The sequence below is a fragment of the Pinus tabuliformis genome, chromosome 1_2, assembly GCF_031772625.1.
Source record: "Pinus tabuliformis cultivar Carrire ecotype Pingquan chromosome 1_2, CPIR1, whole genome shotgun sequence".
Classification (NCBI taxonomy): domain Eukaryota; kingdom Viridiplantae; phylum Streptophyta; class Pinopsida; order Pinales; family Pinaceae; genus Pinus; species Pinus tabuliformis.
This window is the reverse complement of record NC_142298.1, coordinates 247,403,744-247,429,896: the sequence shown is the minus strand read 5'-3', so window position 1 is coordinate 247,429,896 and position 26,153 is coordinate 247,403,744. Positions and strand designations below refer to the sequence as shown.

Here is a 26,153-nt window from a genome sequence, read left to right as displayed (position 1 = left end):
AATATGCCTTGAGACCAAGATGTGTGCATAGGCTTTAAGCCTTAATCATTAAACAAGTGGTTATAATATATCGGAAATATCGGAGCTTTGACATCGGAGGAACCCTTTTAGAATTCCCGATGTCAAAACCCCGATTCATAATACAAAGGCTTATGTCGTAAAAAAGGAATATAATATCCAATCCATATAAGTGGCATGGGGGACATATCAAATTCGAAATATGTATGTGGAAAATCCTTTTTATAGACTGGAGTATTAAAACAAACATATCATATAACCAAAGTCCGACCATTATATAAAGGCGCTATAATTTATAAGCCTTGTCAGAGGACCCACATTCCACGTCATTGTTTCCATGCTCGCATATCGGAGGTAATGCATATCAGAGATTTGCTATCGAGACACATTTAAAAAACTCTAATATGATACCTTGTCGATTTCCGAGATGCCAATCCCTCCGATCTCCAATTTCTGATATGCCAATCCCTCCAATCTCCAATAATCAATCCCTCTGATCTTTGATCTCAGATAATCATATTCTGTCGGTCCTTGATCTCTGATAATCATATCCCTCTGATCATTGATATCCCAATGAGCCTCCTCCTCCGACTTCCAATATCTACCAAGCTCCGACAAGTCGGACCTGATATGCATATTAATGATGGTCTAATCAAAAATCGCGTGCTTGTATATCAGAACTTTTAAATGGTAAAAATTGTAAAACCCTCAATATCAAATCTTCGATACAAGGCTCCAATATAATGGACCCAATAAAGTTATTAAAGGGAGTTGAATACAATATCATATTCGCTCCATATCAAAGCCGCCCAATATCGCAACTATTTTGTTTTGTCTCATTTTAAAAGTTCTGATGAGCTTACCTCTGATACCACTCAGCTCTTGCCACGTATAAGTAAAAGCCACTTAATTAATTTAAAAGGGTCTCTTGGCATAAATATAGTTTAACGCATTATTATAGTTTAATCTATGCTTTCACCATTTTAATAAAAAAATCCAACGATTTACCATTAATTATGGTTTTTGTTTGACTTCCGATACAAGGCCGATTGCAAAAACATATCAATCACCAATGCAATTCCTCCAACTAGCAAAAGGGATTTCTTAATTGGTAAAGACGTTGTTGAATCAATTGAATAGCGATTACATTACCCGTAAATTCTTCCTATCTATTCGGAACAAGCAAGATCATTCTTATCTGCACAAACCAAATTGTGCAATTCGTTACACTATGTTCATATACGTTTGGTTAGAGTTCCAATTAAAGTCATCTTTGTTGTAATTAACTCTGTTGTTGAGAGAATCGAGGGAGACTGTTAGCTCTGTAAATCTTGTATAAATACCCCTGAATTCAATCCATGAAGTGGGAGGTCGCGATCCATTCAAGGGGGATTCTCTGTAGTTGTTTGATTTGTGCAATATCACTATTGTTATGTATAGAAAGGCCGATTATAGAGAAAACAGAGGGTTTATGGCTTTGTTATAACTGTTTTGCACTATTGTAAGCAATTTTAATATGGGTTTGAGCTGCTCTAAGACTGCACATTTTGTAATAAGCTTTGGCACTGTTTAATAAATTTCCATTCTTGTGTACTATTACCGAAATGATGAATTTTCATATTTTTGTCAAAGTTTTATAATTGGTTTTGATCTCCATTCTAAGTAGTATGTTTCTTTGATCTCTAACACTATTGTTGAGTCAATTGTGATATGTTGTTGAAGTCTTGCAGGAGCTATCTCCAAGAGGCAGAATGAGATCGAAATCATACTTAATTCATTGAATTATACTTGTGGTGAATGATAACTATTTATTATTCATTTAAAGGTGTATTTTGCTTTTATGTGTATAAATTGAAATGAGCTATTTCTTTTGATTAATACAAATTTTATAATTAATTATGTTTAAAATGAATTCAAGCTTGTAGATGGAATTACTTTAATAACTATATATTAAAGTAGATTCATTTACATAGTTGTTTTAACCTTTTATGAGTTTCAAAACTATTTTGGAATTCATAATCGAATATTAATTCTGAATTCATTGATAAACCAATCTTTCTCCATGTTTTAGTTATCCTGCTCTCGGATCAGGAGAGGATTATCCAATTCTAGTTCGAGATAAGTTTTTTCTAGATTAGTTTTGCATCAACATCTTAGTTTGCATCAAGTCCTCTCTTAAAGAGGCAAATAAATAATTTAATTGTGGTTTGATCAGCCTTTTTAAATCAATCAAACCTTTGTGTCGATTTACTTCTTTAACTTACATCTTTAAAGATCGATATAAAGGAAATGTAACATAGTATGATGTGAATAGATTAAATCTTAGTTTAGGTTACATTAGTATTAGATTAGTTTTAGGTTAGTCTTAGATGACAGGGTAATTGGACCCATAACCAATCAAAACCACCATTTTTAATGGAAAAGGAGTTGCTTTAAGTTCCCAACCAGATGTTCTCCCCTAATGTTGACGGAGGACATTTTTGCCGATCAACACTGAATCATCTAGAAAAAACAAGGATGGTGATCCCCTTCCATTCTTGAGGAAAAGCGGCAACAAATTTCCATTTGACAGTTTTGGTGGGCGACAAGCAGCAAAAATAAAGGTCGTGGCACTTGGTCCAATGGAAGATTTTTCAGAAAGAGAAACGGGAAGAGCTTGACTCACGATTACATTTTTTCTATCAGAACTTCATATCCTTCAATGTTGCACGCTCACCTCTAATTATTGAGATGTGTCGAGCTCTAACTCAAGGGGCTCCATCAAGGTATGTGCCTCCTAGGTCAGAGAAGCTTAGAACCACATTGCTGACTAAAGCGAAGAAAGAGGTGGAAAAAATGCTTAAGCCTATTAAATTAGCATGGCCAACATCTAGGGTTAGTATTGTTTCTGATGGATGGACAAATCCAGCACGCCACCCACTCATCAACTTCCTGGTGTCTTCCTTGAATGGTCCAGTTTTCTTGAAATTATTGGATGCACTTGGACAATACAAGAACGCACAATATAAGGGTGAGGTATTCATTAAAGTTATTGAAGATGCAGGTGTTGATTATTGTGTGCAAATCATTATAGATAATGCACATGTTTGCAAGGTTGTTGTCATGATTGTGGAAGCTAAATATCCACAAGTATTTTGGATACCTTACATTGTCCATTCCTTGAATTTAGCACTTAAATCTATTGCTTCTGATGTACTTTGGATTGGAAGTATTATTGAAGATACACGGTATATCCGCAACTTTGTACAAAATCATACAAATCAAAATGCCCTCACAATCTACAAGGAGTACATCAATATATCATTGTAGAAGATTGCAAATACATGGTTTGCCTCTTCATTCATCATGTTGAAGAGGATAGGTAGGTAAGACCGCTCTTGGGGCCATGGTTATTTTAGAGTTTTGGTCTTTTTCGAGAAAGACGGATCAAGCAACCTAAAAAAGAGTAAGGGACACTGTTAGATGATGCTTGGTGGGAGAGGGTAGATCTACTTATTAAGACATGGACCCTATCATTGCTTTGCTACAATTTGCAAATACAGACCAACCCATCCTATGAGAGGATTATGAGGGATGGGATTCCATGATTGAGTCTATGAGGACCATTATTTTACAGAGTGAGGTCCTCGAGTATGAGACATCATCAGAGGCCTTCTTCACCACCATACAAGATATTCTTGTCGGGACAAGAATTGCACACCTTTGCACTGTTTGGCTCACTCATTAAGCCCAAAATACTACAGCCATGAGTGGCTGAATGGTGTACCTTCCGACAGATTCCCTCCTCACATGGATGGTGAAATTTCACGAGGGAGGAAGGATGCATTGAAGCATATTTTTCAGGAAAGAGCATCCCTTGATGAGGTGGAGGATGCCTTTGCAAAGTTTTCCACTGGCATTGGTCGATTTGCAGGATATGATGTGATTAGAGACAAGGGAGCTAAGAATCCCTATTCTTGGTGGGCAACTCATGGGGCAACAAGCCCTCCTCTATAGCAATTAGCCATGAGGCTCATCTCTTAGGTGACTTCATCCTCTTGTTGAGAGAGGAATTGGAGCACATATGGGAATTTGTATAGTGTCAAGAAGAGCAGGCTTGAGCAATCCAGGGCAGAGACAATGGTGTATGTGCACAGCAACCTTCGTCTTATTTACAAGCAAAGGGATGAGTAGTTGAAGGGAAAGACAAAGATGTGAGATGTCTTTCCCAAGGATATGGGTTTGGACAGCAGTGTTGAGTTACCACTGGCCAACTTGGATCATATTGATCCAGTGCTAGAGCCTGTAGTGTTGAGTTACCATTGGCCAACTTAGATCTTACTAATCCAGTGCTAGAGCCTGTAGTGTTGAGTTACCATTGGCCAACTTGGATCTTACTAATCTGATATGGGTTTGGACAGCAATGTTGAGTTACCATTGGCCAACTTGGATCTTACTAATCTAGTGCTAGAGCTGTAGTGTTGAGTTACCATTGGCCAACTTGGATCTTACTGATCTAGTGCTAGAACCTATCGCTTTTGATGACGGTGATATTGTTGAGGGGTCAACCTCTACACCAGCAGATGCAGAGATGACATTGGATGCAGAGGAGGAGGATGCAACAGAGGAGAGCAGTGATGACCATGACAGTGATGCTAATTTTGATGATGATGATGATTCATGACTCATGAGCTACCTATTGCCTTGTACTTAGAGTTGTTTTGCATTTGCTATTTCTATTTGTCATTGGCATTGCTACTTCCTATGTAACACATTTTGATTTTGATGACTTAATGAGAAAACTACATTTTCTTGTCTTTCTCCTATTGGATCATTGATGAATTTGTCCCACTCACAATTGTATTTGTATGCATAATGTTACTTTGTAAAACTTACAAATTTTAAATTTACGATGTAGAATCTCAATCTATATTTGAATTTGTATCAGGAATGAGAATTTGTGTAAGAAATATCTAATTTTTAAACTATATATATAAATAATATATAACGTGTCCTATTCCGAGGGGTCAATGTGCCCATGTCGGACACTCGAATCTTCATGTCCTATGTGTCCCGTGTCCCCGTGTCAGGTTACTTAGGATCCATCATTGTTTGCTACACCAATGTGCTAGAAAATGCCTTATAATTGAATTCCCATTAAGTTATCAGAATGAGAGGCTCCTCACCAATCACAATAAAGTAAAGGTTCGGATCTGCCTCACTCTTTGTGAAAACCATCCCCTGCAAGTATGTATCTATCCTAGAGTACCAAGCTCTCGGAGCTTGCTTCAGGCCATAAAGGGCCTTCTTCAGTCTGCACACATGGGACTCCTTCCCATGCACCTCAAAGCCCTATGGCTGCTCAATGTACACCTCCTCCTGTATGAAGTCATTGAGAAATGCAGCCTTCACATCCATCTGGTGGATCTTCCAACCCATCTCTGCTGCTATCAATATAATGGAGCGGATCGAAGTATATCGAGCCACGGGAGCGAAGGTCTCATCATAATCAACTCCCTCTACCTGGGAGAACCCTCTAGCCACAAACCTCACTTTGAATTTCTCAATGCTGCCATCTGCAGCATGCTTTACCTTGTAAAGCCATCTGGAAGTAACCACGAATTTGCCCTCAGGCCTCAGCACCACCTCCCAAACATCATTCTTCATGATAGAAGAATACTCCTCCTGCATGGCCTCTCTCCAGACCTGTTGGCTAGCTGCCTCCTCATAGCTAGAAGGCTCAGAGTCAAGTATGCTGGTAGTCATTGCCATATAACTACAAAAACCTCTCAGTTGGTCTACTCTCTCTGACCGGCCTCTTAGGCTCAGCAACAGATGTGGCATCTCTCAAGGTGTCCTGAAGCCACTTGGGCTTCCTCTTCCCTGAGCGCATTTCTCCCATTGGAGAATGAAACTCCTCCTCCTCATCATCATCAGGGACCTGAACTCCTGACTCTTTGTCTGTTGTCCTCCTGCCTGCACCTGAACCTGTAGAAGCTGAGGTACCGTGTGAACTGTCCATCAGTGGACTCCCTAGTGAACTGCTCTGTGAACTGCTCTGCATGTTGCCTGGAGCACCACCCCTCTGGCTCGGCGAGCCACTGCTCACTAACGGACCTAACATCCTCATAAATGTACCTCCGGATCCTCTTGATCCCTGCCCACTGGATCCCTGCGACTAACTCAACTGTTGCTGAGGGTCTGGCTGATCCAGATACTCTAACTCCCGTGATCTCCTAAAGGCCCTGTCCTCCTCGAACTTCACATCCCACCTGACAACAACTTTCCTCTGTGCAGGAATGTAAATCCGAAAGACCTTTGAGGTCTCACTGTAGCCCACAAAGATACCCTTCTCTGCGGTGGGCTCTAGTTTGGTCCTCTTCTCCTTGGGTATGTAGGAGTATGTAATGCACCCAAAGATACGAAGATGACCAACATCAGGCTTCTTCCCAGAAAAAGCCTCCTCTGGAGTCATGTGCCCCAAGGCACGATGCGGACTCCTATTCTGCAAATAAACAGCTGTGTTGCAGGCCTCTGCCCACAAGAACAATGGCAACCCCCAATCATGTAACATGGCTTTGGCAGCCCCTACGATGGATCTATTCTTCCTCTCCGCAACCCCGTTCTGTTGGGGGTTGTAAGGAACAGTGAACTCCCTCCTAATGCCTACCTCCGCACAATAGTCAACAAACTCTCCAAGGGTGTACTCTCCCTCATTGTCCGACCTCAGGGACTTGATCTTCTGACCTGTCTGTGTCTCCACAAGAGCTCTGAACCCCTGAAACCGCTTGAAGACCTCACTCTTGGTCTTCAAAAAATAAATCCAAGTCCTCCTAGAGTGATCATCAATGAATAAAACATAGTACTCATATCCACTCAAGGAAACATGAGCCATCCAATCGCTCACATCGGAATGAATCAAATCAAGTATCCCAGTCGCTCTGCTATCACTGCTGGGAAAAGGGGATTTGGCAAACTTGCCCATCGCACATCCTCTGCAAGTATCAAAGTGATCAGTACTGAAATCTGGCACACCTGTAGTGATCTCCCGCAATGTCCTCAAGGCTCCATGATACATATGTCCCATCCTGCCGTGCCAAATCTCACACAGCTCAGAACTGCTAGCTCTGCTGTCGGTACTACTGCTCAATGCCAAAAGGGGTTGGAATGCAAACTTGTACACCTTTGCATGGCATACACCTATCACTATAGCTGAATCAGCTGGAGTGCCCCTGGGATACATCAACACCTATCCTCCCCTGAACAGTACCTCATATCCTATGTCCTCCAAAGCTGAGACGGATATGAGGTTCTTCCACATCCCTGGCACATAAAGAACATCTGACACCTTCAAGGGAGGTTTGGACTCCCTCTGAAATGTCAGTGTCCCCACACCGATTGCTCTAACAACTCTGTCATCACCAAGTACTACCTCTATATCAGTGTCACTCTCTGAAAGCTTTGAGAAGTACTCACGAACTCCTGCCATGCGACGTGAAGCCCCACTATCCACATACCAGATACCCGAAGATGCTCTACTACTCGACGGAAAAGCATGCTCCCTCTGAACCTGGGTGGCAGGTGATCCTGCACTAGAGGACTTACACGCAGTGAACGCAAACTCCCAGTCAAAACGATCAGCAAAGTCCTCAACCTCTACTGAAGCTGCCATGCTCTGGCTCTTCCCCTTCTTCTCTTCTCCGGACACACAATTGCATAGTGTCCCATCTTTTGACAATTCCAACACTTCACCTTGGAATGGTCCTTTTGTGTGTTATCCTGTTTACCTTTGCCTTTGCCCCCACCATTACTTGTGGAAGCCTGTTTCTTCCCTTTGCCTTTCTTGCCTCCTGTCACCAGTGCTACATCCTCATCCTGTTCAACTGGCTTCCCCAAGCTGACCTTTCCTGATCTCTGTCTGAATGCAATCATCCCAAAACCTCTCCCATGTGGGAAGTGTCTCACGTGCACAAACCCCATCAGCAACGTTCATCCATGAACGGGGGAGGCCATTCACTGCAATCTGCACCAACTCAGTGGGTGGAATGACCTCTCCAACTGTTGCCAACTCATCTCTCACATTAGTAATCTTTGTGAGATATCCAGCTGCACTATCATTACCCATCTTAATAGTCTTCAGCTTCTCCTTCAGGACCATTTTCCGGTTCTCATTGGTACTTTAGTAGAGATTGGACAATGTTGTCCACATCTCATGGGCATTTCTTTCCTCTCACATGAGGAATGCAATGGTCTTTGACTCCGTCTAGAATCAATCACTTACCCTTGTTGTTCTTTTTATTATAATCAGCCAACTAAGTGGCATCAGTAGGCACAACTACAGGGTTTTGTGTGGTATGCACCATGATGTCCCAGACTTCTGCCTCCTCAAAGATACTTTGCATTCTCTCCTTCCAAACGTTGTAATTTGTATGCCCATCCAGCCTATCATCCACCCTCAATTCCAATGACATCCTGCTGTCCTAAAACCGAAAAATAGCACTGCTTTAGTAAAGATAAAACTGTTGTTTGTGAAAAATCAGCTTGCTGAAATTTCTGAGTGAAAAATCAACAGGCTGTAATTTTCCTCCTTGCTGTCCCAAACTGCACTTCAACACTCAAGCTTTGATACCATGTAAAAATTTCTCATTTCCCACCCCAGTTTTCAATTTCACCTTATTTCTCCAAAATAGTTAAATGCCCTTTCCCATAGCCATACATTCAACAACTGAAAAATAAATTTTGCTGAAAACACAAATTCTGGAAATTTTACAGAATGCCAGAATATGCAGAAATATAAAAATCAGCATAAATAAACAGCAATTCAACACATTTAAACACAATGATTTTTGGTCAAGGTGACCCTGGAAAAACCCCCTACAACTCTTGGGGAAAACCAGTTCGAGAGCTCCTTATTTCTGGAAAATGCTTTTTACAGTGAGAAATATTCAGCGAAAAATCAGCAAGCGAACTTTTACAACTTATCTCGTTTTCCGTGCCTCACAGCCAACTGAAAAACTTGCAAACAACAAAATCTGAACAGCAATAAATGTTGTACGGCCTCCTCGATATCTATGCCAATTTTCAGCCTTAAATTATGTTGTACAGCCATTCAACACATTTAAACACAGTGAACTTTTTGGCAAGGTGACCCTGGAAAACCCTCTACAACTCTTGGGGAAAACCAGTTCGAGAGCTCATTCTTATTTCTGAAAAATGCTTTTTACAGTGAGAAATATTCAGCGAAAAATCAACAAGCAAACTTTTACAACTTATCTCATTCTCCGTGCCTCACAGCTAATTGAAAAACTTGCAAACAGCAAAATATGAACAGCAATAAATATTGTACGGCCTCCTCGATTTCTGTGCCAATTTTCAGCCTTAAATTATGTTGTACAGCCTGCCTAGAAAAGCGTGCAAGCTGCCAAAAATTCTATTGTACGATTTCCTCGATTTCTGTGCCTAAAACTATTGTACGGCCTCATTGAAAATCGTGCCAGCAAACTCAGATTTCTGCTCCTCGATTTCTGTGCAAATTGTTGTACGGCCTCCTTGAAAATCGTGCCCAAAAATCCGCCTTTCATTGTACGCTAACTCAGCTGTACAGACTTGCTGAAATACTGCCTTGGAATGTGTGCCAAGCTGTTGCCCCCTTCTCCTCCCTGTCCAAAAATCTCCTTGCTCTCTTGCTCTCCTTCTCCCAATCTACTCATGAAATAATGAATGACCTTTTCCTCCTTTAATCTAACCTTAAGTGACTTTTGGGTGATCCCTAAATCCAATGGCTGAAATAGATTGAGATCTAGGGCTAAGATTAAATGCTCATTTAATCTCACTTTCTATTTTTTAATTCACCCCACTTTAATAAAGACCCACTTAGTCATTTATTTCCAAAGTCACTTTTTCTTTCTAATTTTACATTGACTTTATTAAAGTCACTTTAAAATTAGACTTTAGTAACTTTATCACTTAAAGTCACTCTTAAATTAGATTTGACTTTATAAAAATTATAAAGTCACTTTAGAAGAAAAATTAAATTCTTTTGGACACTTTTCCCTAGGCCAAAGATCAAAGCCTTAGGGAACCACCTGTCCTCCGGTACCAAATTTCAACACCAAAGACAATATGGGAAATGCAAGAGTTGTAAAGGGTCACCAAAGGAGATAATGTCTCCTTCCTAGCTGTTTACACCCAATTTTTAAGCATGGGAACCACTTCTCACAAATTGGAGGGACTAATAGGAGTAAAAATTTGTTTTGAGCTTGGGATTCTAAAACGTAACCTTCAAAGACAACTCCAAACTCATTACGATCTTTTGAAGAAGAAAGGCATATCCCTCATAAGAACTGAGCATTAACTCGTACTTCTTGAAGAAGCTATTAGTAACGAACTCTTATTAGACTAGTTCCTAAAGAAGCCCTGAACTTGGACATATTATTTTCTCTGTTGTTTGAAAAATTTAGCCCTCATGGTTAAAGGTTTTATTAAATTTCCCAAGGTTTAGAAAATTTAATTTATTAGTGCAGGAAGGAGTGAGCCACCACCCCTCAAACAATGAAAGAGTCATCAATGTCTCCTCGCCATTCAAATGTGGAAGAGATCTTCAAAGATTGGGCACACACTAACAGATTGAGCCTGAAGTCTTTTAAAATAATGAGCTGCTTAAAAATAAATAGGGGTCTCAAAGAAAGGCCAAGAAAAGTTATCCAACGAGCTCAAGAAAGACAAGGAGGAATTGGAGGGAACATTGCCCATATAAGCATAGTGTCTTAAGGTTTAACAAAGTAGCAAACCAGTTCTCAACCAATGCTTGAAAAACTGTAACCAGGATGGAAGCAAGCAGAGATGATCAAGATAACAGTAATCAAAAGCCCTAAAAGGTAAGGCCAAGGAAAGAACAAAGAGTTGACAAGCCCCTAACCATGGAAGAAATCAGACTCCAAGGGATAGAAAGGATAGGGATAGAATTTTCTCCTAAAGGCAATAGCTGGTATAGGTGGATCAAAGAGGAAGGTAATTTCCTTGGCAGAGAAGCTTCAGGGTTGTGGCTCCAAGAACATCTCCACTCAAGACTTCAATGTGTTGGGTATGGTAAAAACATATTAAAAAAAAATTAAAACTTGTACTCTTAGAGAACTGAAGACTTGGAAGCTATGTTGCAGGAAATGGCCCCCAAGGTGGCATCCCCATACCCAAAATTTCCCGAAACACTGCCGAAACACGACTGAAACGCAGCTGAAACGTCTGGATGGTCTTTCCTGATTTGGAAATGGCACCAAAACATCGTTGAAACGTTTCTATGGCATTTTGGCCCTGTTCTGCTCCCATTTCCAGCCAATTTTGACCCAATTTCATGGCTTTTTTGCTTCTGCTGGCTCACTCAAGCACCCATGAAGGTTGTGGGTCCCTTCTATGGCAAAAATAAATTTAATATAACACTAAATTTTATGTCTAATCACTCCACAAACTAATTTATCTGTAATCAATCCACACTCTAGTTCTGCTTAAAAAACAACTTGTTCTATTTTTGTTGATGAAGATGATGATTAGAATTATAAGATATGTAATTGTACTTGTCATTAGCATATGTTATGTTTCATTTTCAGCACATATAGCCATGTATAAAGGCTGATTTTGGATGTTAAAGGTTGATTTTTGAATCTTGGATGTACAGCCTCATTTATAAATGATAATTTTGGATTTTGAATCATTTAATCATCTATGAGAGTTAACATAGACTGGGTTTTCCTTCTAAAATGTCATTTATGTGTCTCATTCTTTTTTAAACTTGTTTATAAAAAAATTACGTACATCCCTATATATGTATATATATATATACATATGACGCTTTGCCCGACGTTTCCCTTTTTGGGGGGCCGCGCCTCCAGCCGTACCCATTTCAGAAACTTCCATATGTTTCAGCATTTCGTGCAACTTAGCTTGGAAGTGATGAGCAACAGAATGGGTGCAGCAGTGAAGACAATCACTCAAACAAAGCATGTAGTATGCAAGAACACAGATGCCAGAGCAACAGTGGCAAGCAACAGGACATACATTTAGAAGGCCATGTTCTGGATCCAACAATCATAGAAGAGCAGCAGTCACCAACACCAACAGCAGCCCATGACAACCAGCCAGGTGTTCTCAAGTAGTCAATCAACCATGCCAATTCAATTTTGGAGATACCAGTTTTTGGGAAAAATAAACTTATCATAAGCATTTTGATCTTGTTTTGTTGTACTGACATTTTTTTCCAGTAACCAAACTGATTTTGAGGCAACCAAGGCCAAAAGAAAATCGATAGCTAAGCTTCAATTTGAACAACAACATAAAAGTTAACTGGAACCTTGGGACCACTTCTAAAAGAAAATTTGTAAGCTGAGGATTGTCATATAATAGAAGTTTCCTCTTTTTCTGAACAAAGAAAATAGAGTTTAAGGACTGAGCAGACATAACTTTTTGAGCCCAAGGACTTGAAAGAAAAAGAATATCGATACATTTCAGAAAAGAGAGAATTCCATTTACACAGAAAGCAAGAGGCAAATCTAAGAATGGATTTTCTTTCACTTCAATAAAATTAACAATTTTTTTGGAAAACAAAAGGTATATCAAGACAGCAATCAAAGACAAGATGAAACAAATAGGAAATATAATATTTATTTAAGACTCACCATTCTTTTGCTGATATATGGTTGTACTTCAACCAAGTTCTCGCTCTTGGTTAAAGATGAACTCTCTATATTTTTCTCTACCTCAAACTCTTTCCTTGAATCCTTGCGAGATCCACTTTGCCAAACTCTGCCAAAGTTAGGTAACCAAGCAGCATCATTTGTTATATTTTTACTACAAGTCTCTCCATTAAGCTCCTTTTCTAGCTCAGCCCTTCTCTGTTCTGCCCATGCAGCACCAACACGCTTTGGATTCCTCAATTTTTTAAGTTTTCTTTCTTGAGTCTTTGATAATCTTTGGATGTCTGCAGCTAGTCCATTTTTTCCATTCTGAAATCCTCCCTTATCCTGATCCATTTCCAACCACGGAGGAGGTGCTCCGGAGTGGACATTTCCTTTCGCATCCCCGGGAAGCAAAGCAGGGTTGAGAATGCATGTAAGATGTGCTATTCAATGGAATAAAGCATATATATGTTAGCCAAGAAACTCTGACAAACTCCACATAGTCAACAGACAGTACAAAAGTTCATCATTCACAAATGGGAGTGAAGTTCAACTAGTCTGTCATTGAGTGATTACCCTGGTATCCATCTTGCTGATCATGCGCTATCTTGTAACCCTGAAAATATGTAAAATAGATCATTACTGGAAAAGGCATCTCAGATAGGGCTACAACATAACTGCAAACTTATCAATTAAAATATGTCAGTGAGATAATTACTGGAAAAGCATCTCAGATAGGAATATAACGTATCTGCAAAGTTATCGATTTAAAATATAGTAACATCATTACAGGAAAAACATCTCAGATAGGGCTACATACCAATGTGGAAAAGTCGAAGTCGGGATTAATTCGGCAAGGGTCCAAAAGTTGAAAAAGTCGGGAGTTTTTTGAAAAAATCGGGAAAAAGTCAGCAAAATTAAAAAACACAAAATTATTCATTTTTTTTTTTTTTTTTTTTAACATCTAGAATCGAAGTCATAGTGTTTTACTACAATGTCATTCTTTACATGTGAATTCAATCACTAAAAGCATGTTACACTCTTGCAGTCTGCATTCTAAGTGCATTTTATCACCAATGTTTTTCAACATTATCCACAAAAAATATGATCATAACAGTGTTGATTCTTGGGAATGTTCTTCGCTATTTACACTTCTGTTAAGTTTTGTAGATGTTCTATGCTAAGAGCAATTTCACTTTTCTCACAGCAATCATACAAGTAGTTAAGCAAAATGCAGATAGAACATATAAGCAGATCTTACAGAAGACAAATCAGAAACAAGAAAAATGTGTGTGTTCGTTTTGGCGGTCAACAGGATGCTTCAACCAGCAAAGTCTCCTTTGGTCAGCCAGCCCAGATGTGTCACAAGATCCCTCCAACTAGTAGATGAGTCAACCCAAGTCAATTCTACAAAAAGTCAACGCTGTCCTGAAAAGTCAACGCAGGGGCAGCAAGCTAAAAGTCAACGCAGCAGCAAAACGGTCAACCCTTTGACCTCGATTTTTGTGCCAGATAGTACGGCCTTCAAAAATCGAACTTTCCACCAATTTTCAGCTTGATTGGACCAAGCGTTGACCAAAGTCAACGCTGGTCAAACTTTCTGCGAAACCCTAGCAGCAGAAACCCTAGCAGCAGAAAATCCGTACGGTCTGTCCTCTTCGTCCTTCCCACGTGTGGCTGAAATTCGTCCTCCAGGTAGCGTACTCTCTAAGATGAGAGAGGAAGATGTGAGTTGAGTTGTGATAAAATTCTCTCCAACTTTTCCTGTATATATATCCATCAATGAGGGTGTGTGACACATCTGTTGGGCATGTGAGCCTACATTACAAAACTGGCTGACCTTGCACATATAATTTATTAAGAATAATAAATTCACAATATAAGTTCTGCTCATCGGATTAAGACTATTTTTATATGGATTTTACACCTCTCAGAAAGAGGAATCCAACAAAAATATTGTAGAATTTTCTTTTTCCCACCCCGGTTTTCAGTTTCACCTTATTTCTCCCATATAGTTAAATGCCCATTCCCATAGCCATACATTTAACAGACTGAAAAAATAAATATTGCTGAAAACACAAATTCTGGAAATTTTTTCAGAGTGCTGGAAATTGCAGAAATAAAAAATCAGCAATTAAAACAGCCATTAAAACACATTTAAACTCAGTGATTTTTGGTCAACTTGACCCTGGAAAAACCCCCTACAACTCTTGGGGAAAACCAGTTTGAGAGCTCTTCTTTATTTCTGGAAAATGCCTTTTACAGAGAAAATTTTTCAGCAAAAAATCAGCAAAACAGAAATTTTCCAGCAAGCAAAACTTATCTGTTTTCAGCCCAAACGACAATCTGAAAAATGCTGGAAGAGCTGTACGGACCGTACGGATGTACGGACTGTACGGACGTACGGATGTACGGACCGTACGGACTGTACGGACGGCCGTACGGACTTGTACGGACAGCCCTCGGAAAAAGTGCAGAAAATCGCCTCCTCGATATTCGTGCTGAAAAATAAATTTTTCCACTATTTTGCTCACAAAAACTGCATTTTTCTGCTTGTTCTTTATGCTGTTCAGATTTGCTGAAATGCTGCCTTGGTGTGTGTGCCAAACTGCTGCCTCTTTCTCCTCCTTGTCCAGAAATCTCCCTTGCTCTCTTGCTCTCCTTCTCCCAATCTGCTCATGAAAGAATGAACGATCTTTTTTTCCTTTTCCTCCCTTAACCCAACCCTAAATGACTTTTGGGTGATCCCTAAATCCAATGGCTGAAATAGATTTAGATCAATGGCTGAGATTAAATGCTCATTTAAATCTCACTTTCTATTTTTTAATTCACCCCACTTTAATAAAGACCCACTTAGTCATTTATTTCCAAAGTCACTTTTCCTTTCTAATTTTTCATTGACTTTATAAAGTCACTTTAAAATTAGACTTAGTAACTTTATCACTTAAAGTCACTTTCAAATTAGATTTAACTTTATAAAAATTATAAAGTTACTTTAGGAGAAAAATTAAATTCTTTTGGACACTTTTCCCTAGGCCAAAGATCAAAGCCTTAGGGAACCACCTGTCCTCCGGTACCAAATTTCAACACTCCCTCTTACCGAGGAAGGTGTTCCTCACCACACCCATCTTGTCTCTGAAGTAGACATGCTTGCCCCGTGGTAAGGCTTTGGTAAGAATATCTGCAACCTGCTCATCAGTGGAAATATACTCAAGCTTTACAGCTCCCTTCTGAACATGGTCTCTGATGAAATGATATCTGATCCCGATATGCTTTGACCTGTCATGAAATACTGGATTCTCCGTGAGTTTAATGCAACTCTGATTATCACAGTAAATCACTGAAGGTCTCAACGGCTGACCAAATAAGCCAAACAACATCTTGCGAAGCCAGATGGCCTCACAACTAGCTAGACTGGCTGCCATATACTCTGCTTCCGCTGAACTCAGTGCTACTGACTGCTGCTTCCGGCTGAACCATGACACTACTGCTGAACCCAACCCAAAACAACACCCTGAAGTGCTCTTCCTATCAGAAGCACAACCTGCCCAATCAGAATCAGTGTATCCTGCCAATCTCACTCCATCTCCCTGCCTGTAGTCCAGACCATAATCCACTGTCCCCTGCAAGTACCGCAAAATGTGTTTTGCAGCCACCCAGTGAACCTTCCTAGGTTCACACATAAACTGACTCATCGTGTTGACTGCAAAACAGATATCTGGTCTGGTGTTGACCAAATACATCAAGGAACCAATCAGCTGCCTGTACAATGTGGGATCCACCAACTCGGAATCCGAAGCATGAAGCTTCTTCCAGTTGGTGATCATCGGTGTCGACATGGGTCTACAATCCTCCATGTGGAATCTGCTAAGGATGTCCACAATATACTTCCCCTGCCCCAGGAAGAAATGCCCCTCCTCCTGCCACACCTCCAAACCCAAAAAGTAATGCATCAAGCCGATGTCCTTCATCTCAAACTCCGCTGCAAGATCTCTCTTGCAGTGCTCTATGAGTCTCTCTGCACCTGTAATGATCAAGTCATCCACATACAGCACCAGAATGAGAGGCTCCTCACCAATCACAATAAAGTAAAGGTTCGGATCTGCCTCACTCTTTGTGAAACCCATCCCCTGCAAGTATGCATCTATCCTGGAGTACCAAGCTCTGGGAGCTTGCTTCAGGCCATAAAGGGCCTTCTTCAATCTGCACACATGGGACTCCTTCCCATGCACCTCAAAGCCCTGTGGCTGCTCAATGTACACTTCCTCCTGTATGAAGCCATTGAGAAATGCGGTCTTCACATCCATCTGGTGGATCTTCCAACCCATCTCTGCTGCTATCGATATAATGGAGCGGATCGAAGTATATCGAGCCACGGGAGCGAAGGTCTCCTCATAATCAACTCCCTCTACCTGTGAGAACCCTCTAGCCACAAACCTTGCTTTGAATTTCTCAATGCTGCCATCTGCAGCATGCTTTACCTTGTAAAGCCATCTGGAAGTAACCACGGATTTGCCCTCAGGCCTCGGCACCACCTCCCAAACATCATTCTTCATGATAGAAGAATACTCCTCCTGCATGGCCTCTCTCCAGACCTGCTGGCTAGCTGCCTCCTCATAGCTAGAAGGCTCAGAGTCAAGGATGCTGGTAACCATCGCCATATAGCTACAAAATCTCTCAGGTGGTCTACTCTCTCTGACCGGCCTCTTCGGCTCAGCAACAGATGTGGCATCTCTCAAGGTGTCCTGAAGCCACTTGGGCTTCCTCTTCCCTGAGCATGCTTCTCCCATAGGAGAATGAAACTCCTCCTCCTCATCCCCATCAGTAGCCTGAACTCCTGACTGTCTGTCTGCTGTCCTCCTGCCTGCACCTGAACCTGTAGAAGCTGAGGTACCGTGTGAACTGTCCATCAGTGGACTCCCTAGTGAACTGCTCTGTGAACTGCTCTGTATGCTGCCCGGAGCACCACCCCTCTGGCTCGGCGAGCCACTGCTCACTGATGGACCTGACATCCTCATAGATGTACCTCCGGATCCTCCTGATCCCTGCCCACTGGATCCCTGCGACTGACTCAACTGCTGCTGAGGGTCTGGCTGATCCAGATACTCTAACTCCCGTGACCTCCTAAAGGCCCTGTCCTCCTCGAACTTCACATCCCGTCTGACAACAACTTTCCTCTGTGCAGGAATGTAAATCCGAAAGGCCTTTGAGGTCTCACTGTAGCCCACAAAGATACCCTTCTCTGCGGTGGGCTCTAGTTTGGTCCTCTCCTCCTTGGGTATATAGGAGTATGTAATGCATCCAAGGATATGAAGATGACCAAGATCAGGCTTCTTCCCAAAGAAGGCCTCCTCCGGAGTCATGTGCCCCAAGGCACGATGCGGACTCCTGTTCTGCAAGTAAACAGCTGTGTTGCAGGCCTCTGCCCACAAGAACAATGGCAACCCCTGATCATATAACATGGCTTTGGCAGCCCCTATGATGGATCTGTTCTTCCTCTCCGCAACCCCGTTCTGCTGGGGGTTGTAAGGAACAGTGAACTCCCTCCTAATGCCTGCCTCTGCACAATAGTCAACAAACTCTCCAAGGGTGTACTCTCCTCCATTGTCCGACCTCAGGGACTTGATCTTTCGACCTGTCTGAGTCTCCACAAGAGCTCTGAACTCCTGAAACCGCTTGAAGACCTCACTCTTGGTCTTCAAGAAATAAATCCAGGTCCTCCTGGAGTGATCATCAATGAATAAGACATAGTACTCATATCCACTCAAGGAAACATGAGACATCCGACCGCTCACATCGGAATGAATCAAATCAAGTATCCCCGTCGCTCTGCTGTCACTGCTGGGAAAAGGGGATTTGGCAAACTTGCCCATCGCACAACCTCTGCAAGTATCATGGTGATCAGTACTGAAATCTGGCACACCTGTAGTGATCTCCCGCAATGTCCTCAAGGCTCCATGAGACATGTGCCCCATCCTGCGGTGCCAAATCTCACATAGCTCAGAACTGCTAGCTCTGCTGTCGGTACTACAGCTCAATGCCAAAGGGGGCTGGAATGCAAACTTGTACACCTTTGCATGGCGTACACCTATCACTCTAGCTGAATCAGCTGGAGAGCCCCTGGGATACATCAACACCTGTCCTTCCCTGAACAGTACCTCATATCCTCTGTCCTCCAACGCTGAGACGGATATGAGGTTCTTCCTCATCCCTGGCACATAAAGAACCTCTGACACCTTCAAGGGAGGTTTGGACTCCCTCTGAAATGTCACTGTCCCCACCCCGACTGCTCTAACAACTCTGTCATCACCGAGTACTACCTCAATATCAGTGCCACTCTCTGAAAGCTCTGAGAAGTACTCCCGGACTCCTGTCATGTGACGTGAAGCCCCACTGTCCACATACCAGATACCTGTAGATGCTCCGCTAATCGAGGGAAAAGCATGCTCCCTCTGAACCTGTGTGGCAGGTGATCCTGCACTAGAGGACTCACATGTAGTGAACGCAAAATCCCGGTCAAAACGACCTGCAAAGTCCTCAATCTCAGCTGACGCTGCCACATCCTGGGTCTTCCCCTTCTTCTTCTTCTTCTCCGGACACACAACTGCATAGTGTCCCATCTTCTGACAATTCCAACACTTCACTTTGGAATAGTCCTTTTGTGAGTTACCCTGTTTACCTTTACCTTTGCCTTTGCCTCCACCACCGCTTGTGGAAGCCTGCTTCTTCCCTTTGCCTTTCTTGCCTCCTGCCACCAGTGCTACGTCCTCATCCTGCTCAACTGGCTTGGCTGCCCCAAGCTGTCCTTTCCTGATCTCTGTCTGTATACAATCATCCCAAAACCTCTCCCATGTGGGAAGGGTCTCACGTGCACAAACCCCATCAGCAAAGTTCAACCATGAACGGGGGAGGCCATTCACTGCAATACGCACCAACTCAGTGGATGGAATGGCCTCTCCAATCGCTGCCAACTCATCTCTCACATTGGTAATCTTTGTGAGATATCCAGCTGCACTATCATTCCCCATCTTAATGTTCTTCAGCTTCTCCTTCAGGACCATCTTCCGGTTCTCATTGGTACTCTGGTAGAGATTGGACAATGCTGTCCACATCTCATGGGCATTGCTCTTTCCTCTCACATGAGGAATGCAATGGTCTTTGATTCCGTCTAGAATCAGCCTCTTACCCTTGTTGTTCTTTCTATTATAAGCTGCCAACTGAGTAGCATCAGTAGGCACAACAACAGGGTGCTGTGCTGTATGTACCATGATATCCCAGACTTCTGCCTCCTCAAAGATACTCTGCATTCTCTCCTTCCAAACGCTGTAATTTGTATGCCCATCCAACCTATCCTCCACCCTCAATCCCAATGACATCTTGCTGTCCTAAAACTGAAAAATAGCACTGCTGTGGTAAAGATAAAACTGCTGTTTATGAAAAATCAGCTTGCTGGAATTTTCTGAGTGAAAAAATCAGCAGCTGTATTTTTTTCTTTTGCTGTCCCAAACTGCCCTTCAGCGCTCAAGCTCTGATACCATGTAGAATTTTCTTTTTCCCACCCCGGTTTTCAGTTTCACCTTATTTCTCCCATATAGTTAAATGCCCATTCCCATAGCCATACATTTAACAGACTGAAAAAATAAATATTGCTGAAAACACAAATTCTGGAAATTTTTTCAGAGTGCTGGAAATTGCAGAAATAAAAAATCAGCAATTAAAACAGCCATTAAAACACATTTAAACTCAGTGATTTTTGGTCAACTTGACCCTGGAAAAACCCCCTACAACTCTTGGGGAAAACCAGTTTGAGAGCTCTTCTTTATTTCTGGAAAATGCCTTTTACAGAGAAAATTTTTCAGCAAAAAATCAGCAAAACAGAAATTTTCCAGCAAGCAAAACTTATCTGTTTTCAGCCCAAACGACAATCTGAAAAATGCTGGAAGAGCTGTACGGACCGTACGGATGTACGGACTGTACGGACGTACGGATGTACGGACCGTACGGACTGTACGGACTGTACGGACGGCCGTACGGACTTGTACGGACAGCCCTCGGGAAAAGTGCAGAAAATCGCCTCCTCGATATTCGTGCTGAAAAATAAATTTTTCCACTATTTTGCTCACAAAAACTGCCTTTTTCTGCTTGTTCTTTATGCTGTTCAGATTTGCTGAAATGCTGCCTTGGTGTGTGTGCCAAACTGCTGCCTCTTTCTCCTCCTTGTCCAGAAATCTCCCTTGCTCTCTTGCTCTCCTTCTCCCAATCTGCTCATGAAAGAATGAATGATCTTTTTTTCCTTTTCCTCCCTTAACCCAACCCTAAATGACTTTTGGGTGATCCCTAAATCCAATGGCTGAAATAGATTTAGATCAATGGCTGAGATTAAATGCTCATTTAAATCTCACTTTCTATTTTTTAATTCACCCCACTTTAATAAAGACCCACTTAGTCATTTATTTCCAAAGTCACTTTTCCTTTCTAATTTTTCATTGACTTTATAAAGTCACTTTAAAATTAGACTTAGTAACTTTATCACTTAAAGTCACTTTCAAATTAGATTTAACTTTATAAAAATTATAAAGTTACTTTAGGAGAAAAATTAAATTCTTTTGGACACTTTTCCCTAGGCCAAAGATCAAAGCCTTAGGGAACCACCTGTCCTCCGGTACCAAATTTCAACAAATATTAGCCTCTTAATCTGAGCATCAGAACATGGAGTTTGGACCTAGTTGTCCAAATTTAACACTCCCTCTCAACTAGGGAGAACTCCATTTATTAGTGCAATCAACATCGTGAGTCATCCCGCCGAAACTTGCTTTGCTGGCTTCTTTTTTTTTATTTCAGAACAGAAGTGGGTCAGTCACAAAGACATCATTCCCCGACTGACATAATCAGTCCAGAGGTCCCAGACCTCACAAATCTTGATCCCAGATCAAGAGGTTGGACCATGCCATCCTAGATAGAGAGTACGGCAATCTCTGATGCGTCCATCAGTCTTTGCTAATAGTCTCTAGCTTTTCCACACCTCATTGGCCAAATGAGAGGTACTTCCCATGAGCCCTGAACTCAATGGGTAGGATGCATACGGGGCACAGATTAAATGAGTGACGAACCAGCTCAATAATCACAAGGGTGGGGCAGAAGCATTATGAGTGCTTATAGCTTCGAGAAGCTATCCCCAAAGCCCCCCCAGAGCTCCCAGAGCTCATCGTCCAACAGGACCCACATCATAGGGTCTTTCCACGACACCAAGACTCTCACGGAAGGTTAGGAACTTGACCTTCCCCAGGGGCTTAGTGAGAATATCCGCGACCTGCTCATCAGTTCCTATATGATCGAGCCTTACGGCGCCTCGCTGTACCATATCCCGGATAAAGTGGTACCTGATATCAATATGCTTGGATCGGTCGTGGAACACGGGATTCTCAGTCATACGAATCCCACTCTGATTATCACAGAGTATTACAGTGGTATCTAGCACATGTTGGAACAGCTCACTAAAGAGCTTCCTCAACCAAACTGCTTCACAACAGGCCATACTAGCAGCAATGTATTCGGCCTTCGCGGTGCTCAAAGCCACCGACTTCTGCTTCCTGCTCATCCATGAGATCGAAGCAGAACCAAGATTGAAACAGCATCCAGATGTGCTCTTACGATCCACCACACTGCCAGCCCAATCGGCATCAGTATATCCCGGAGTATCACACTCCCGGCAGTGTATCTCAGCCCATGGTTTATCGTGCCCTGAAGATATCTCAAAAGATTCTTGGCACCAACCCAGTGAAAATGATGAGGCTCAACCATCTGTTGGCTCAAAGTATTCACTGCAAAACATATGTCCGGACGGGTGTTCACTAAGAACATCAAAGCTCCTATGAGTTGACGATACTCAGTAGGATTGGCCAAGATAGGCCCTGCAGCGCTGCCACTCAACTTCTTAAAGTTGAGTTCCATTGGTGTCGACACGGACTTACAGTCCACCATCCCAAATCTTTCCAGAAGCTTCACAATATACTTTCCTTGAGAAAGGAAAATCTCTCCAGGTCTCTGCCAGACCTCTAGGCCTAGGAAATAGAGCATCAGTCCTAGGTCTTTCATCTCGAACTCAGCAGCAAGCTCCCTCTTACATTGATGAATGAGAGGGTCACCACCTGTCAGGAAGAGGTCGTCCACATACAGCACTAGAATGAGAGGCTTTCCTTCCACAACCTTAAAGTAAAGGTTTGGATCAGCATTGCTTCGAGTGAAGCCCAGCTTCATCAAGTAACTATCCAGATTCCATCCTCTCATACCAAGCTCTGGGTGCTTGCTTTAACCCATAGAGGGCTTTCTTCAACCTGCAGACATAAGTGTCTCGATCTTGAACTTCAAATCCCAGAGGTTGTTCTACATACACCTCTTCCTTTATTGCACCATGCAGAAAAGCGGTCTTGACATCCATCTGATGAAGACTCCATCCTTGCGTAGCAGCAAGGGTTATGATGGATCGGATGGTGGTATATCGAGCCACAGGTGCAAATATATCGTCATAGTCAATTCTCAATCATCATGGATCTGCACCTCAATGACTGTAATGTTGCTCTCATTATACAGCATCACATTGCTACCCCAAATCAACAAGAATGACAGATCTGGTCTTTTCATGGTAATATACTCCTCGTGGAGATTCATATCTTCTTTGTTGTCTATGCATCATCACGCTGCATGCTACCCATGCTGCCTTTGCATCATCACGTTGCAACACTACAACACAGTCAGATCTGCACTAATTGAGGCTTACGATCACCCAATCAAGCCTCCAAATTTGCTCCCACAGGTTGCCCAACCATCTGATCCAAAACTAATCAAATTCCTTGACCCAACACAAGGCATAAATTGTTGTTCCAATCTGTTTTCGCTGCTGCTCCTAATTGTGACTGGTTAGGGCATCCATATGCTGCAACAGCCCTTAACCAAGTCACCAAACAGCCTTCAAAAACTACGTGCTACCCTTGTATAAGTCCTCTGCATCCACGCTGTTGATTAGGGCTCAATCTAGCCCCAAAACAGTCCCACGCAATGCCTTTTCAGTGGGGTAAGGGCCTGCGGCCTACCACAGGTGGCTTCCTGTACCCACGGCCTGCTGAAACAGAGTTTCCAGCCCGCACATAATATTCAAATCAACCCAGAATTTTGTCTCCTTTATTGAGGCCTTTCTGCTGGTTAATTTTCACTCCAAAACAGTCATAGGAGTGACCTAAACGTCCCCTCTTCCTTCACTGGAAATGCCCTTACCTGCACCCAATAAAACAGAGATTTAGGGCCCAATATACTGTAGATTTAGGGCTCCTATTCTTAGCGTGTAAGGGCCTCTTGGGACAGCGTATGAGGGCTCTTTAGAACTGCGGATTGTCCTCTAGATCTCTTTGTCCACAAAACCCAAACACGTGGAGAGAGTGCAGTCGTAGTCTCCCTCTTAATGCCAGCTTCTCTGCAGAAGTCTTTGAACTCATTTGACTCATATTCAGTGCCATTGTCAGTCCTCAAAATCTTGATCTTCTTTCCGGTCATATTTTCCACCAAGGCTTTGAAGGTACGGAACCACATCAAAGCCTCATCCTTCTTTTTCAAGAAGTATATCCAGGTTTTGCGAGAGAAGTCATCAGTAAATGTCATATAGTAAGAACATCCCCCCAGGGATGTTACAGGCAACATACCAGAAAGATCAGAATGGACCAGTTGCAATATCTCAGATGTCTTTGTGACACTTGAGGGGAAAGGTCCCCTTGTATGTTTTCCTTCAGCCCTTACATACACCTTTATGATTATTTCCAAAATCAGGCAGCCCTTCATGTTCATGATCTTATAATGCTGCCTATGCATCATCATCATGCTGTCCTATATATCATTGTCACATCACAGCCATATAAATCACTGTCATACAAGAATCACTTCCATACATCAAGAAACATTGTCCAAATATCACTAAAGTCGCTGCCCAAACATTATTGTCATAGGAACAAATATCTCTTCCATATATCATCTCCATTTGTCAAGAGAACAATATCACTGCTATGCATAACTGTTATAAGAGTAAGTGACACTACAATGAGTGCAGAAGATCACTGTCAAAAACTCTGTCATATTGTCATATTTCACTGTCATACGTACAGAAGATGGGGTCTGATAATAAGCCCACTTGACTACCCTTAAGCTCTTCCATATATCCATTTTTAAGACTCCAAATCATCTACCTTCTAACAGCCCTTGTTGTCCTTCTCAAGGGACTATACTTGGAGCTTTACCAAGCATCTTCTTACAGCCCATTATACCAGAATTGCAAACTGTCTAATCTGGACCATAGTATCTGGCAAATTCATCATTATAAAAGACAAGCACATACCTGTGATAGACGTCATATTTCTGTCCACAACTACATTTTGACCAATGCACAGGACCCTGAAATTTCGGCCCTGGTTAGGGCTTTCTGTGGCTTCTACGACAGCCCACTATACAGCCTTCAAACCTCTTTAATTCCTACGTTGATGGTCAAGGGTACTGCGGCCTTCTTCCTGCTCCTTGCTGGGCCTCTCGGCCCTCTCAAAACAGACTTTTGTCCCATTGTAAAACTCAAAATCACTCAACGGCCTGTGCATAGAGAATAACCCTTGCATTTATGCTCAGAACTCCTCTTTACAAGCTCAGCTAGCCTCCTTCCTTACTTGGCCAATCAGATCATAAACAAAAGACACAGAAATACTCTTCTTCGCACTTTGGCCAGAGCCTTAAGCCTGCAGATACCTCTTCATCACTACGACTTGACTCTTCATGACTGCAGCCTCATGTCCTTATGACTGCGGCTTCCTTTACTGCCTAAACATATCATCTACAGTTGCGCTGTATATCTTTCCGTTACAACGTATATCATTGATAGCGTATATAATCCTCTATGTACAGCGACACAAAGGCATCCATTGACTTCGATTAGGGCATGATTATTTCGATGATGATTGCTATAGATAGAGTTTGTCTTCACCTCAGCTCCGATACCATGTTAAGTTTTGTAGATGTTCTATGCTAAGAGCAATTTCACTTTTCTCACAGCAATCATACAAGTAGTTAAGCAAAATGCAGATAGAACATATAAGCAGATCTTACAGAAGACAAATCAGAAACAAGAAAAATGTGTGTGTTCGTTTCGGCGGTCAACAGGATGCTTCAACCAGCAAAGTCTCCTTTGGTCAGCCAGCCCAGATGTGTCACAAGATCCCTCCAACTAGTAGATGAGTCAACCCAAGTCAATTCTACAAAAAGTCAACGCTGTCCTGAAAAGTCAACGCAGGGGCAGCAAGCTAAAAGTCAATGCAGCAGCAAAACGGTCAACCCTTTGACCTCGATTTTTGTGCCAGATAGTACGGCCTTCAAAAATCGAACTTTCCACCAATTTTCAGCTTGATTGGACCAAGCGTTGACCAAAGTCAACGCTGGTCAAACTTTCTGCGAAACCCTAGC

General features: G+C 42.1%; 1 protein-coding gene across 1 annotated transcript in view; it reads right to left on the bottom strand.

Moving 5' to 3' along the window:
• LOC149205298 (TITAN-like protein) overlaps positions 1–26,153 on the bottom strand; it is a 128,819-nt gene that overhangs the window by 56,637 nt on the left and 46,029 nt on the right. Inside the window, exons 5-6 of the mRNA XM_089397367.1 lie at positions 13,242–13,281; positions 12,666–13,108 (exon numbers count right to left, since the gene is read on the bottom strand). Coding sequence (XP_089253493.1) covers positions 12,666–13,108; positions 13,242–13,281 — 483 coding nt within the window. The remainder of the gene's footprint in view (positions 1–12,665; positions 13,109–13,241; positions 13,282–26,153) is intronic.